The sequence below is a fragment of the Eptatretus burgeri genome, chromosome 13, assembly GCF_056783735.1.
Source record: "Eptatretus burgeri isolate ZD-2024b chromosome 13, Ebu_testis_v1, whole genome shotgun sequence".
Lineage (NCBI taxonomy): Eukaryota > Metazoa > Chordata > Myxini > Myxiniformes > Myxinidae > Eptatretus > Eptatretus burgeri.
Window position 1 is genome coordinate 6,109,113 of NC_140973.1, and position 17,151 is coordinate 6,126,263.

At 44.6% G+C, this 17,151-nt stretch overlaps 1 protein-coding gene across 1 annotated transcript in view; it reads right to left on the reverse strand.

The window, feature by feature from the left end:
* CDV3 (CDV3 homolog) overlaps positions 1 to 16,762 on the reverse strand; it is a 37,423-nt gene extending 20,661 nt beyond the window's left edge. Inside the window, exon 1 of the mRNA XM_085850912.1 lies at positions 16,403 to 16,762. Within this exon, the coding sequence (XP_085707038.1) occupies positions 16,403 to 16,678 (276 nt within the window). The 5' untranslated portion in view covers positions 16,679 to 16,762. The remainder of the gene's footprint in view (positions 1 to 16,402) is intronic.
* Positions 16,763 to 17,151: the final 389 nt, after the last annotated feature.

The window sequence follows — 17,151 nt, forward strand, 5'->3', positions numbered from 1 at the left end:
GCAACTTAAAACCAGGCTACCAAGAAAAACACATAAAAATAAAAATAATTAAAAAAAGAAAATCACAAAAACTGTTCCGAAAGTCCCTAAACTAAATTATCCGCACACAAAAGTCAGCATGTGCAGCCTCGCTCTGCTCACAGTGGGTCAGGTAATCAGAGCCAATTAGACGTCAGGTGATCTTGCATGGGAACGATTGTTCGCAAAGGTAGCTGGTGTTCCTCGTTTTTAAGACGATACGATTTGAGAAGTGCCTGTAGGTTTTTTGATTTATGGGTGATGTAGAGTTAGTGGAAGGGAATCGTAAAGATTTATAATTTACAGATGACGTACCACAGCAAGTGTGACTGCAGATTTTAGGTAACAGGCAACGGCGCAGATTAATCGGTACCTGAATCTGAGCTCGACCGGCGCTGTTTCTCTATGTAAACCACCATTCAAATCAATATGGCTTCAAGATGTGATGTTGATGGCAAAATCTAAAATCGACCCTTTCGGGATTTTTTGACACTTTGAGATTGGCAAAAAAAATTCAAATTATTTTTCCCTTCAAATTAAGATTGATTAATGATTCTCACTGATTTTCAGAAAAGAAAAAAAAATGCAGTTGGGATACCCTTTAACGTTGCAACTTTATTCATTTTTCAGTACAATTCCCATAAACGTTGTACACACCATACACTTGGTTAAATTTACACAGTACACACTTGTGAAAAAACATGTACAACAACTTAAAAACGTCCAGAAATCTTGGTGGCAATTTTCCATTGCCTGAACATCGTGATGGAAGCGTTCCCCCTGCTCGTCACCCACCGTGCCAAGGTTTTCGGGAAAGAAATCTCGATGCGAATGTAAAAAATGGTATTTCCAGGACACACGACAGCCCATTTTCTGATATGCATCGAACAGTTTCTGGACTCCATGCGGAAGACTCGTGGTTACCCAAGAAGTTCCCACAAATCTATTTGAAAGTCTCCCATGCTTTTAGTTGTAAGACATGGAGGCTTTCTTCAAAGCATTCATGCTGCAGAATCTCCCTGTGATTTGGGGCCTCACAAAGATTCCCTCCTTCAATTTCATGGCACTGATGCTTAGAAATTTCTCAACAAGGTATTGGAATCCTTTCAGATTTCACAAAATTCTTCATTAAACCGAGGTTAATGTGCAGAGGTGGCAGGAAAATCTTCTTTGGATCAACTAAAGGAAAACACTTTCAAACCTGAGTCTGTATCTACAACTTCAACCCTTTCCCCTATCGGCCTCGAAGAATACTCAGAGTTGATGTCCTCCAAACTGCTCAAGTGCACAAGAGCAGACTGTGGCTAACACATACCATGAAAGCTCCATTAAATTAGTCGATTGAAGGAAAGGATAAATGCACAACGCCTCCTTGTGAAAAGATCGACAAAAATTCCAAAACAATGGAAAGGTTTCCTCTCAAATGTTCAGAATAAGATGAATGTGAAGAACCTTGTGCTCTTTGAGGTCAGCTTTGAAATTTGCTCATCCAGGAAATATTTTTCATACCAGATAAAATGTGCACCTCTCAAGCATTAAAACCAAAGAGCATGTGGAGCCGGCTAATATCAAAAAAAAGGAAGCAGACAGGCAGCGCATCATCTTTTCCTGCTTCCATGCTGCATCATCCCTGCCATCAGACGTCTCATTGTTAGATCATCCGATACAGATGAGTTTCTGTTCGTCCTGCTTTCTGGACAGAAAGGGAAACAGGATGTCCATGCCAACACATAAGTAGGGGAAACACTCTGGGCTACTCAACTTCAAAGGTTTCGTTCTCCATGCATACATTCTTTACACTAGGTAAAGAAGAAGAATAATAATAATAAGAATAAGAAAAACAATACTCTAAGGTTCTTGAATGAACCTGAAGTGTCCAGCATTATTTACAGCAGAGAGAAAGTTTATGATTAATGAATTGATGCAAAGCAGAAGAGATGCTGCAGTAGAATCTGGATAATAAGTGTATGCGCATATTTTTAGATTTAGTGGAGCACATAATAGTCCTTGGGCTTATGTAACATTTTCTGGATTTGTCATTTTTTAGGGGTAGATTCGTGTTACCCATGTCTAAACACATCTAGAAACTTCACTGGTTTAGAAAAAAAAAGGTTGCCAGTTTTTCCATTAACATTTAGGGCCTCCATTTTGAATTTCAAAATGGCCACCACCAAAAATCTTCTTTTAAAAATAAGATTGCAAATTAACCATAACTATTCATTCAAATATCATACAATATTTATTTTATTTTATCTAAACTCATATAAAGGGGACAAAGATTCATTAGAAGCAAACTAAGAGCACCAGATATACTCTAAATATTGGGAAAAATTCAAGATGGCCACCTGATTTCGGGGTTTTTCTATGTAAAATGCCATTACTTTTGAACCATTAGACATAAGAAGATGTTTTTGGTGTCTAATCATATGTTTTGGCACAGGAGGATTCCAATAATAACAACATATTTATGATTGGAACACTCTTTGCCAATCCTCCAAAACATTTAACAGAAATAGTATAGAGCATGTAATTCAATATAAATTTATTTGGGCGGTTATACAATTAGAAGATGGATAAGCTTTTTTTACAAAGGTATGAAAATGCTACATGTATGAATCAGGAGTGTCAATGTTACTGATTAAGCATTTATAATTGTCATTGCTTCAATCATCTTCGAGATCTTCGCCAATCCTTGGTGGTGTTTTGTTCGTACAGCTGTCGCCTTCCCCACCACATTTGTAAAGCTCGGCACAGACCACACCGTTTCCTCTGCATGAGCACCTTCTTGAATACTTTGATTTCTCACAGTTACACCTGACGAGCTGCAGCACTGAGACTGGAGCTGGTGCAAACTGAGAAAAACCAATCAGTAGCATTTTGTCTTGGTTTCGCCACCCAAGGTCAAAGGGTCAAGAAAAGTTAGGTTCAATACCATATCCTGGCACCAGATATTACACTGGACATGGGCACGGCGTATATGTTCAATCCATGCTCCCTGAGTCGGTGGCAGTTTGTCAACTCCTTGTTCATCTGTGAGTTGCTTGAACAAAAACCATCTCAGCATCTTTGCTTGCCCAAAGTGGACTCCAACTGGAGAGAAAAGAGAGCAAAGAAACTCTTCACAACCATGAAGAACTTCTTCAGATGGCTCATCCCCTTCGCCAAGGTCAGCTAGTACTCTCAGAATGGTGGGGCTTGCCTTCAGGAAAGTTGTAAAGCACCCCTTCTTTCCCTTCCCTTGGATATGTCCTGTCGTATCACAGCCTGCACCGGAAATCAGCTGTATTTGATTTTGGTGTCAGAGACGTTTGCCTCTGTGTTTTGCATGCTTGCACTATGGAATGTGAAAGAGTGCGACATGTGTTGCTGAGCTCTTTGGCACGTGTGTCTGTTGTTGCAGCTTGAGTTCCTTGTAATGTCCACCTCATCATAGCAACTAGTTCTGCAGGTACACACTGTTCTTCACAATTTGTCAATGAGCCATTAAAGGTCCATTGGTTAGATTCGCAGTCTTGCAAGATAAATTGCCTGATAAGTTTTGAGCAATGAACGATGGTTTTCATGTCTCGTCTGATAGCTAAAACATCACGTTTCTCCACAACAGTATCTATTGCTGACCGAACAGTTTCCTTAGAATGAATGACTGCAGGTTTTCTTCCTTATGCTTCAGTTATTGTGAAGTTTGATATTTGTTGTTCTATTTTGGTGAGAAGCACTGCACGTGTAATCTGTGGGTTTGGAATGCCATAATTGTGCATAATTTGGTTGAATCCTGTTGCTACTTCACTCATAGTATGGATGCTTCCTTGATCTATAGATTCCTGCAATTCAGCACTGAACTCGATCGCTGCAGAAATAAATTCCACTGTATTTTCTGCCTGATGTTCTCTGTTGCTGACTCTTTCTTTGGCTTGTATGTACTTGCGCCAGTTAATGGTATGGCAATTTTTGTGATATTTAATGTCCCTTGAAAGAAAGTCACCATCAGTTATGATGTTTGCCAGGTTTACTTTCCATTGTTCATTCCCGCTAACATCAACTATGTTTTGGATTGATACTCCAATATCGACACTTCTACAAGTAATAAGGCGTTCTGTCTTACCACCACAAATCTTCTCGTTTTGACAGAAGAAACAGTGTTCCTTTTGGAATGGAGGGTAACGAGATCTAGTTAGTGTGCTGGTAGATGCAGGAGTTGCCTGCTTTGGGGTGTTAGATGTTTGTGATGTGGGAGGGCGACCACAGACTTTGCTGTATGACAATACACTTGATTCTTGAGATAAAACTGCTTTGTTATATCTAGCTTTGTCTCTCTCAATGTGTTGCTTGTGTGTTGCTTTACCATGACATGATTTGTGCCACACTGCATGTTGGTTGCTCAGTTCTTTTCCAGATATGCCACTCAGTTGTTGATGCAAATGAACATACTCAGGGTTTTGATATTGAGCCCTCTTGCTAATACAGTCCAACAATGATTGGTATGATTCCAGTTCTGGTAGTCGCAGATGCTCCAGTTGATGAACACCTTTAATGTCAGTGAACTTGTCTCCTTGACACAACAAGCAGATTCGAAAGTCAATGGAAGGTTCAGTTGCATGCTTCTTACACGATGCCATGGTTAAACTGGAATCATAACCATAAGTGAAATTAACAATTTGCCATAAATTTCAATGCCTTAAGTATTTTATAGGATGGGATGTCCACTGTGCATTTTTGGTCTTCTGAAATAAAGCAGTAAGTTATTTGGTTCACAGTGGATATGCATCATATTGCAAGCAGAAAATATTCGTCAGATACCAGTAATAAATGTCACATTCATACCAATATTTCTTGACATTAACATCAAACCTGTTGATATCCATGCAAACAGAGTTCAGATGAACAGTTGTCTCAACTACAATGCATTTGGTACCCAAACTCTATTTGCACACACTTTGAATTATATGTTCAAAATAACGTTAAATACCGAAAAATCATACATATAGGGTAAAAACGGCAGCCATTTTGAAATTCAAAATGGAGGCCCTAAAAGCTAATAGAAAAACTGGCACCTTTTTTTCTGAATCAGTGAAGTTTATCGATGTGTTTAAACACGGGAGCCAAGAATCTACCCAAAATCTTGCTATTTTTACATAAGCCCACAGACTATATGTGCTTATATGTAGAAAAAAAAATCCTGACATATGTGCTTACAATGGAAAATGTTCTTCAGATTGGCTGTCGAGATGTCAGTTTTTACATCATTGCAATTTTAATTATCCATACCTCGGAAACATACTAAATACATTTTCAGTCCTCGAGCACGTATCGGTTAAACCACGCAACAAGTTCGTTCACCATGTCCGGGAAAAAGGCCAGTCTTCCACTCCCTATCTCCTTCAAAACTTCAAAAACTTTATTTATTTTAACACAAAGTCGAGACTTGTGGAGGAGCTCGACATTACGCCCATCAAAGCCTGCACTATTATTACCAACCTATGGTTGTTTGTCCGTGTTCTATCCATTTTAAATGCTGAACGTCAAGCAAGGAAGCAGCACATACCATTTTAAAAGGCTTTAATTTGAGATTTAGAACTTTGAGCTCCAACGATGATATCGCCGATGCTCATAAAAAGGTGGAAGAACCAACTCCTGTACACAACTATGGTAGAACTGACCTCAGCTTGATAGAACTGACTGACAGCTGCAGGTCATCCTTCAAAATCCACACCTTACAGGAAAAATTCCCACGTTCAGCAGCGAAACAACTACCCTTATTCCACATGAACATTCCTTCCGGTTAGTTAGATCATTCGGGGAGTCTCGATAGTGTTAAGACATCTTCAAAGATTCTCCTGCAGTAACTTGTGGAGAACATTCTTACTCAAGAACAAAACCAATCCAATAGTGATGAGCAACATGAACAAATGGCAGTCAAATGTGGAGCAGTATTAAACATTACTGAGCATGACCGCATCGCTTTGCTGATGGAAGTTAAACACACACACACACACAAACCCTTAAACACATAAACCCTCAAACACACACAAACACACAAACCCTTAAACACACAAACCCTCAAACACACAAACCCTCAAACACACAAACCCTCAAACACACAGACAAACCCTCAAACACAAAGACAAACCCTCAAACACAAAGACAAACCCTCAAACACAAAGACACACAAACACAAACCCTCAAACCGACTCACCCACACTCAAACCCTCAAACACACACAAACCCTCTGTCGACATATGTGTATCCATAGTTATATTAGTTTATGTACGTCATTATCTATTAGTATGTCATGAGTAGTCAGTATGTAGTCAGGATAATAAGTATGTTATTATCTGTTAGTTAGACCTGTCTTGTGTGTCGTTTCAGATGATGTCTTCATCGCATGTACCGTCAAGAGCAAAATATACATCTTGAGATTACAACATTCGATGAGTTTTCTTTATGAAGACAAATCAATCCACTGAAGACTCAACGCTGACTCCACTCTGACAACAATGGTGGTCGTCTCATGCCCAGCAGCTGGCTGCACCTACCAGACCAGTGACGAGGAAGCGTCAGTAGTGGCAGTCCTACTGAACATCCACGCACTGTCAAACGCCCAGGCCACCGCCCTAGCAAGACCGAAGCTAGACCACCCCCACATCGACATTGGGGTGGAGCAGGAAACATGGAACAATTTCATCAGATGCTGGGAGGCATTCCGCACTGGATCGCACATCAGCGTGGAATCCGCCCCGACACAGTTATTCCAATGCGCCAGCGAGGCCCTAGGCGACCTCATTCTCAAATGAGACCCGAACATCCAGTCTCGCTTGATGCAGAGGTCCTTACAGTAATGCAGTCGTTTGCGGTCATCCCTGTCGCCAAAGGTGGCATCAGAGCAGAACTCATGCAGCTCCAACAAGCACCCGATGAACAGTTCCGCACATTTGCTTCTCGAGTCAAGGGTAAAGCAGAAACTTGCAGATTCTCTACCTCAGCCCCGTGCCAGTGCGGTCGAACAGTCACGGCCAACTACACCCAAGAGACAGTTTGTGACGTGCTACTGGCCGGCATCGCGGACATTGACATTAGAAGAGAAGCCTTATGCACGGAAGACATTCAGACTATGTCCGTAAATGATGTTATCGCATTTGTTGAGGGGCGTGAAACGGCACGCAATGCCACACTACTATCCTCGCTATCTGCTCTCTCTTCGTTTAAACACAACAGGACAGCACTCCATCCACAAACCTCTACCCACAAAGCGGATACACACCAACATCCAAATAAAACTGTCACACCTACATCTGCTGAGAGAACCAAAACTGCCCCTTGTCCAGATTGTGGGAGACACTTCCAACTTTATAAGGAAAGGGCCAACGGCGGCTGGAATACCAAACCCCAAAACAATGTCTGAATTGCTGGCAGTCACATAGTCGTAAAGCTACGCGCCCTTCTGAAGTCGGCGCTGCAGTGTCGACACCTGATACCGAGGATCAAATATCACAAATTTCATCTCTTGAGTGTGTTCCCAACCCCTGCGCTGAGGTCCAGACAGTAACTCTTGAGCACAAAATTTTCCAAAAGAGTGAATGGCGTACAGCAAAGTTCTCAAACCACCCACGTACTACTTTCCAACTCAGCCTGGCGGAGCCGATCAATCCCCGACAAACACAGACAGTCACTATCAACGGGGTCGCAGATACTGGGGCCCAATCCAACCTATGGGGTCTCCGTGACTTTGAAGAGAAAGGATTCTCAAGAAGTGACCTTCTTCCTGTGCGTGTGAACATTCGGGCCGCGAACAGAAATCCTATTAATATTGTTGGGGCATTTCCCGGCGTATTCAAAGGACGATCACCTGTTGGTGAAACCATATCTTGTATTTCGATGATATACGTCAGTGATTCTGTTTCAGTTATATTTGTCATTTGATACAATGGTTGATTTATTGATGCCAGATAGAAAGTTCCCAAATATGGGTAGCTGCCCCAGAGCTCCAGAGAAAGCACCGCCGGCCACAAGCCCTCAGTCATGCAACATTGATGTGTGTCAGTTGAGGTCCCTCAACGCAGGATGTACCGATCCGCAGCACGACGATCAAAGGTCCTTTAACTGCCCCCAACGATTGTCAATCCCCACCCGCCCAACATCACTACCATTCCTCCCCACCGCAGAGAACAATGATAGAATGCGCGAGTGGCTACTGGACCGCTACGCCAACTCAACATTTAACACTTATCCTCACCGGCCTCTGCCATGCATGACAGGCCCCCCGATCGAAATACACATCGACGAATCGGCCAAACCCCGGACATGCCACACCGCGGCACCAGTACCCTTACACTGGCAGGAACGGGTTCACAGTGACCTTCTTCGTGACGAGGCCCAAGGTGTGATAAAAAAGTTCCCTGTAGAGAACCAGTCTCCTGGTGCCATCGCATGGTAGTGACAAGGAAGCATGATGGGACCCCAAGACGGACAGTCGACCTCTCCCCGCTGAACAAATTCTGCAAAAGGGAAACATTTGCACAAGATTCCCCATTTCAGTTGGCACGTCGCATCCCTGATGACACTTGGAAGACAGTAACTGACGCTTGGAATGGCTACCATAGTGTTCCCCTACGCAAGTCGGACAGACACCTAACCACGTTCATAACCCCCTGTGGGCATTGGAGGTACACACGTGCCCCTCAAGGTTTCCTTGAGTATATTCGGGTGACGGCTACAATCGCCGCTTCGATGCCATTCTGTCCGATTTCCAGAAGAAGGAAAGATGTGTGGACGACACGATCCACCATGACAAAGACCTGGAAACACACTGGTGGAGGACCATAGACTTTCTGTCCACTGTAGGATCCGCAGGTGTTGTCCTCAACCCTGACAAATTTCAATTCGCCCAACGCAGTGTGGACTTCGCCGGTTTCCACATCTCCGAAGAGACGATCAAACCTCTGCCCAAGTACATCGACGCTATCAAGTTCTTCCCCACACCCACCTGCACAACAGACATTCGCAGCTGGTTCGGACTCGTCAATCAAGTCGCCAATTATGCTCAGCTTCGCGACGCCATGGCACACTTCCGCCCATTCCTGAGTCCGAAATACAAGTTTTTCTGGACCCCTGTACTGGACCAGGCATTCCATGAATCAAAGGAGGCTATCATCGAAGCTATCTACAAAGGTGTCAAAATTTTTGACATCTCGAAGCCAACATGCCTTCGTCCTGACTGGTCAGCTCGTAGAATTGGCTACTTTCTCCTTCAACAGCATTGCCACTGCAGTTCAGGTATGCCAGACTGTTTCCCGAGTAGCTGGAAAATCACACTTGCTGGATCTCGCTTTCTGACAGGGGCAGAGCAATGCTACGCACCAATTGAGGGGTAAGCTCTAGCTATAGCATGGGGTCTAGAACAGACCCGCTATTTTACTCAAGGCTGTCCACACTTACTCGTAGTCACAGACCATAAGCCTTTGAAGAAGATATTTGGAGATCGAACCCTCGATGAGATCTCAAATAACAGGCTTATCCGTCTGAAACAACGCACTTTACCATGGTATTTTCGCATTGAGCACATGCCTGGAAAAACAAACTGCGCAGCTGACGCTGCATCAAGATACCCATCACCAGACAGCCAGGTTGGTGCGGATTTCCTTGAGGACTATGCCGAATCCATGGTGGCAGCCTCCATATGCCGAGATATTGAAAGCATCTCAACTATTTCATGGCCTCTTTTAGCTAGAGAAACACAACGAGATCCTATCCTGTCCGATGTCATGTGTGCTATTGGAGACGGTTCAATGCTGGACGATCCATCCTGCAAAGAGTATGTCTGATACAAAGACTCCCTGTACTTGACAGATGGCGTTATCCTCTACAAGGACCGGGTAGTTGTCCCATCATCCCTTCGCCAGCAGATTCTTGAAGGCCTTCACTCAGCCCATCAGGGTGTCTCGGCAATGGAACTTCGCGCTCAGTCCATTGTTTTCTGGCCCGGTATGACAAATGACATTCAGCAGATCAGGTCCAGATGCCAGGATTGCAACAAGAACGCCCCATCTCAGGCCCCTCTACCATCCGAACCAGCAATCCCCCCATCCACCCCATTTGAACAGGTATTCGCAGACTTCTTCGATTTTGGAGGGCACCATTACCTTATAGTTGGTGATCGCCTCTCAGGATGGCCTGAAATCTTCTCGACACCAACGGGAACCAATCAAGCGGGAGCGCGCGGCCTAACGGCATGTTTGAGATCATTCTTTTCGACATTTGGAGGGCCGGAAGAACTATCTAGTGATGGAGGCCCATAATTCGTTGCGAGCGCCACACGTGAGTTCTTCTCTCGATGGGGGGTGAAGCATCGCAAATCATCCGCCTATCATCCATAGTCTAACAGACTTGCTGAAGTGGCTGTCAAATCAGCCAAAAGGCTCCTAATATCTAATCTCAGCCCTTCAGGAGCACTCGACAATGACAAGCTCCTTCGTGCCCTCCTTCAACTCCGGAATACCCCGGACCCAGACTGCAACATATCCCCGGCCCAAATTATATTTGGTCGCCCCATTTGCGATGCCTTCTCATTTATGAACCGTCTCGTGAAGTTCTCCAATCCAGTCATCCGCTCCACATGGCGTGAGGCCTGGGCTTCCAAAAAGTCCACACTCCGTGCGCGGTTTACCAAAACCTCCGAGGTGCTGAACGAGCACGCAAAGAGACTCACACGACTGTCAGTCGGCGATAGATGTTTCATCCAAAACCAAACAGGGAACACCCCCAAAAAATGGGACCGTACCGGCATTGTAGCAGAGGCATTACCTAGGGGTGTAAATTAACATTTTTATCCACCGGCCAGCAGGGCCGGTGACTATAAAAAGTTACCGGCCCAGCAGAATTTCTACCGGCCCAATAAAATAAAGACAAAAGTCACAAATTTGATATCAAATACTTTTCATATACTCACTTGTACTATTACAGTACTGTAGGCGGCCTAATTAACTTTGACAGACTCACTGTCTTTATGAACTGGCAACGAACAAAAATCATTAATAATGGCAACAAATTCATCACTCAGAGTCACAACAATTCAATCTGATTCAGAATGGGAAAGATAGACTGACTCATATATGTCATACTGACACCCACTCAGAATCACTCTCAGTCACTACCTGACAAATTCTGAGTCAGACTGTCAGATTGACTTTAGGTGCTGTACTGCATCACGTGGTTGGTTGTCATATATCATGACTCTCCCGCTGGGGGTGTCAGTGATGTACATCCGGGCACGCAATAAAGCGGAGTTACTGCTACGCTCTCACTCGCCATGTTCCGCTGCACCTCGGACATTACAGGTGCTACGTCGAGTACTACGCGCTTGTTACAGGTGGGGTTTTGGTGGTGTACATTTCGCGCCGATCAGCGAGGCTGGTTTCCAATAAGTAAAAAAAATTGAGGTTTTATTTTGGATGCAGAATATAATGAAATTCGAACACAAGGACGATGACGCCAAGACGTTTGTTACAGGTGGGGTTACATGTTTAGGTGCTACTACGTCGAGTACTATGCGCCAAACCGTCAAATCTCGCACAATCACACGTGATTTGGAACGAGATGAAAACAGACAAACTGGCCGCCGCAGAATTACCGGTGATTTCTGCGGACGAAAACAGTAGTTCTAGTTGAGAAAACTAGTAGAGAAGCTAGTACAAATTGTACAAAATAACAGGAATCCCCGGTGATTCGCCAGCCAGGCAGGTAAGGCAGTATTGTGTACCCGCCCAGCACAAAAGTTAGGCGCCATTGGCGACTGGGCGGCCGTTAATTTGCACCCCTGATTAACCCATGACCAGTATGTGGTCAAAGTTGACGGATCAGGACGCTTAACGACACGTAACGGGCGCTTCCTTCGCACCTTCCAACCTGCATCCACAGAAATCGAATGTGTACCTCCATCCAACTTGATCACCAATCAGCCACCCAAGGTCTACCGCTCGATGCAACCATCGACCCCCATGACACCTCCAGTTCATGGACCTGATCCACAGGGCTCTGATGTATCGTTTAAGGCCCAGTCACACCTTGACGTTTTTGCCAACGTATGCCGATTTTTGAATTTTTTTTCTAAAACGCTGGCACACGTTGAATACGTTATGGGTAAGTTTTGATAACATTGAGAGCACGCTGAAAAACACTGCCATACGCCGTTGTACGCTGGCTTTAAACGTACTTTTCGGTTGTCCTCAAATTTTTGCATGCTTGAAATTTCACGACGTATGCCGGCGTATGACTCACACGTTCCGCTACGCTGGCCACAAGTTGTATGCACGGTCTGCAATCGTTGACAGACGTCAACACATGCTACTTGTAAGTTAATCATAAGTTGAGACACGCCGAGGTAATGTTTAGCATACCCGAAACTTATTTCTAACCTATGATTAACGTGTTGTTGGCACGTTACGCGATCGTTGCCACACGTCGACAGACGTTACTTTTAAGTTACTCATAGGCTGAAAGACGTCGGTATAATGGATCGTCCTTGCGTCAACGTCCATGGCCACGGCCAGGACACTTATTTGCAGCATTCTTCAAACTTTTCTTCGGCATGACGAGGATGTTCACACTTTGATGTCTAGCTTGGCTATGATTCCAATTGTCCATCGGCAGCGTCTATTTAAAATAGTCGAGTTTGAGCGTTTTAACACGTTCAGAAGAAACGCTTCAAATTTCCAAACCCCAGCATCAAAAAAAAAAGGCGAGTGACAGCAATTTAAATCGTTCATTGTAAACAATGAAAATAGTTGAGTGGTACCGTTTAAAAGTCGTTGAGTGTAAAAAAAAATCCAATTGTTGAGCGCAAGCGTCTACTTTCAATAGTGGAGTTTGAGCGATTTAGCACGTTCAATAGAAACGATTAAAATTTCCGAGCGCCAGCGTCAAAAAACAAAGGCGAGTGACAGCAATTTAAATCGTTCATTGTAAACAATGAAAATAGTTGAGTGGTACCGTTTAAAAGTCGTTGAGTGTAAAAAAATCCAATTGTTGAGCGCAAGCGTCTACTTTCAATAGTGGAGTTTGAGCGATTTAGCACGTTCAATAGAAACGATTAAAATTTCCGAGCGCTAGCGTCAAAAAACAAAGGCGAGTGACAGCAATTTAAATCGTTCATTGTAAACAATGAAAATAGCTGAGTGGTACCGTTTAAAAGTCGTTGAGTGTAAAAAAAAATCCAATTGTTGAGCGCAAGCGTCTACTTTCAATAGTGGAGATGCAGCCATTTAAATCGTTGAGTGGCAGCCTATGAATAGCAAACCCCACGTCACCGGCAAAGATAAACTGCCGCACGATATGGATAAGTTAGGCTATCGTTGGGCATAGTTTGTGAACGCCGGCTACACGATAATTATTCGTTGGTATATCGTATCTATAAGTTATCGAAGCACTCTATGCACATTATTAGTTCATTGTGCATTTGTCCAACCCGTTATGAATAGACCTAAATCGTAAAAACAAGCCATAGCTCATTATTGAAAAAGCCCCATAAAAAATTAGCCACGAAGAACTTCGAACAATGGTGCAAAGATGTCTCCTACCCGTGGACACAAGGAGGATCCATCATAACCCACACCCTCCCCTCACACTCACCTACTACTGCCAACATGAACAAACTACTACTAATACTAATACTAATACTGATACTGAAACTGATACTGTTACTGCTGACATGGACATCGACTCAAAAAGGACTCGAAAACACTGTTGGGTTCCCCTTTTAATATACCAATTCCCAAAACCGCTGGGAACACGTCTTTATATGGCAGTTGTAAGTTAGAAACACGTTCATTTATTTTTTTTGTCGACCGGAAGACGTCATTGTAATACGTCTACATACGTCAATGTGTGTTGGGACTACGTAAGGAATTTGTTCAAAGCTCGTCAAACATAAGTTAGAAATAAGTTTTGCGTAAAAAAAGACATTACCGCGACATGTTTCGACTTATGAGTAGCTTATAAGTAGCCTTTGTGGACGTGTGTAAGCGTCCGCATATCGTGTGTACAACTTATCCCCATCGCATGTGGAACGCGTGTCATACGCCGAGTAGGTCGTAAAATTTTGAACATGTTTAAAATTTATTGACGTACTCTACTTACTACGACGTATGATAGCGTACTTTAGCGTTGTACTCATGTATACCAAACTTACTCATACCGTATTTGACGTGCCCCAACGTTTTAGACACATTTTTCTTAGGTCGGCATACGTTGGCAAGATCGCCAAGGTGTGACTGCGATGTTGACACTTCCATTTCTACGGCAGTTATGATTCGAATCGTTGTGCGTTAGCCTTTTAATAGGCTACGTCACGACATCGTCGGCGATGCGTGCAACGCGCTATGCCTAAGTTAGACTATCGTTGGGCATCGGTTGTGTAGGCCGACAACAGGTTCAGCATTCGTTGGTATAAGTTATCTATAACACAACGAAACGTTCTGTGTCCGTTACTAATGCGTTATACATAAGACCAAGTCGCTATGAATACGTCCGAATCTTTAAAAAAAAACATCAAAAGTTCAACGTAAGCCAGCGTTTTACATACATTTTAATACGTTGTCATCGCTGGCTAAATTGTCAAGGTGTGACTGGGCCTTTAGGGCAGATATGGACCACCCAGTCACGCTGGACCATGAGACCATACATCCCAGGCCGTCACTAGACCCCTCGGCAATCCCCACCATAGGGTCTCCTGATCATAGCGCACCCTCCACATCCTGCAGAGTAACAGCACCGACTGACAAAATCCCTGCTACTTTTAAGCGCCTCCTTGAACACAAGCAAGGCCTCAAGGAAACGATCCAACCTCCGGAGGATGGGGGAAGACCACAATGATGACGTCTTCCCATCAACTGATCATGGAACCATGAACTTGGGGGGGATGTAGACATATGTGTATCCATAGTTATATTAGTTCATGAACGTCATTATCTATTAGTATGTCATGAGTAGTCAGTATGTAGTCAGGATAATAAGTATGTTATTATCTGTTAGTTAGACCTGTCTTGTGTGTCGTTTCAGATGATGACTTCATCGCATGTACCGTCAAGAGCAAAATATACATCTTGATATTACAACATTCGATGGGTTTTCTTTACCCTCAAACACACACAAACAAACAAACAAACCCATAAACACACAAACCCTCAAACACACACACACACACACACACACACACACACACACACACACACACACACACACACACACACACACACACACACACACACACACACACACACACACACACACACAAAGCGACTCACCCACACTCACACCCACCCACCCCCACTCAAACACACACACAAACCCTCAAACACACACCCACAATCAAGGCGACTCACCCACACTCAAACCCACCCACCCCCACTCAAACACACACACAAACCCTCAAACACACACCCACAATCAAACCCACCCACACACACAACCCTCAAAAACACACACACACACACACACACACACACACACACACACACACACACACACACACACACACACAGACAGACTCACCCACACTCAAACCAACCCACCCCCACACCCACACTCAAACCAACCCACCCACCCTCAAACACACACACAAACTCAAACCCACCCACAAACCCTCAAACCCTCAAACACACACACACACTCAAAGCGACTCACCCACACTCAAACCCACCCACCCCCACTTACCCACCCTCAAGCACACACACACACACACACACACACACACACACACACACACACACACACACAGACACACACACACACACAGACTCACCCACACTCAAACCAACCCACCCCACACCCACACTCAAACCAACCCACCCACCCTCAAACACACACACAAACTCAAACCCACCCACAAACCCTCAAACCCTCAAACACACACACACACACACTCAAAGCGACTCACCCACACTCAAACCCACCCACCCCCACTTACCCACCCTCAAGCACACACACACACACACACACACACACACACACACACACACACACACACACACACACACACACACTCAAAGCGACTCACCAACACTCAAACCCACCCACCCCCAAACACACACACAAACCCTCAAACACACACACACACACACACACTCAAAGCGACTCACCCACACTCAAACCCACCCACCCCCACTTACCCACCCTCAAGCACACACACACACACACACACACACACACACACACACACACACACACACACACACACACACACACACACACACACACACACACACACACACACACACACACACACACACACGAACGCTGCCTTGAACGCGGTTGTGACGTGCCGGACTCAGCGCCCATTGTAATTGTCGCCATCAAGGTTTCTGAAAACCGTCCACCATTCCCAGAGTGAACCCACCTTCACTACCGGACATTCCATGCCCTCGCTCTTGACCATTTTTTCCTTGTCCTTCTTCGCTTTCCTCGTGGGACCAGCAGGCGTGGGCCCTCCCGTCGGGCCTACAACGCCACCAGCACCGACAAAAGCACCGGCGGAGGAAGACTCTCCAGCCACCACAGCGACCGCCGCCGAGGCCGAAACGACATCGCCATGCTTCTTGGTCTTTTCCTTTCTCTTCTTTTTGTCCTTTTTAGCGAAGAAATCCTCCAGGGTCTTTTGCTCGTTGTCTGCCATGGTCTCGTGTGCCTGGCCGGCGGTAACAAGCCCTATCCGCGCATTCGCAGCGCACGATTCGTCTCAGCCTTCTCCTCTGAACCGGCGCCAAATCTGCCGAGCCGCCCTCGCCCAACTCCGTCCTTCTTGGCTCGAAAGTGAAATGAAGGATTTAAATTTATTTATTTATTTATCAATTTCCCCTTTAACCGTCCCCAATCACACACACACTCACTCTGAAATTAACATTGTTCCTCTATTTTGAAAGAGTTAAAACTTCTCTTCGTTACCATGCAACCACAAAGACCTGATGTGTGTGTTCGATTACCAAGCGGCTCGCGAGCGCTTGCCGAGCCAGCCGTTCCGTATCGACGCTTTCGAATGGAGCGCGTGCTCGCGTGCTTGTATGATGGGACGGGTCGAAATGTATACGTGAATTAATTAAATGTACATTTTATCAAACGTAATGCGATGTTCGTGTGTAAATTTCCACG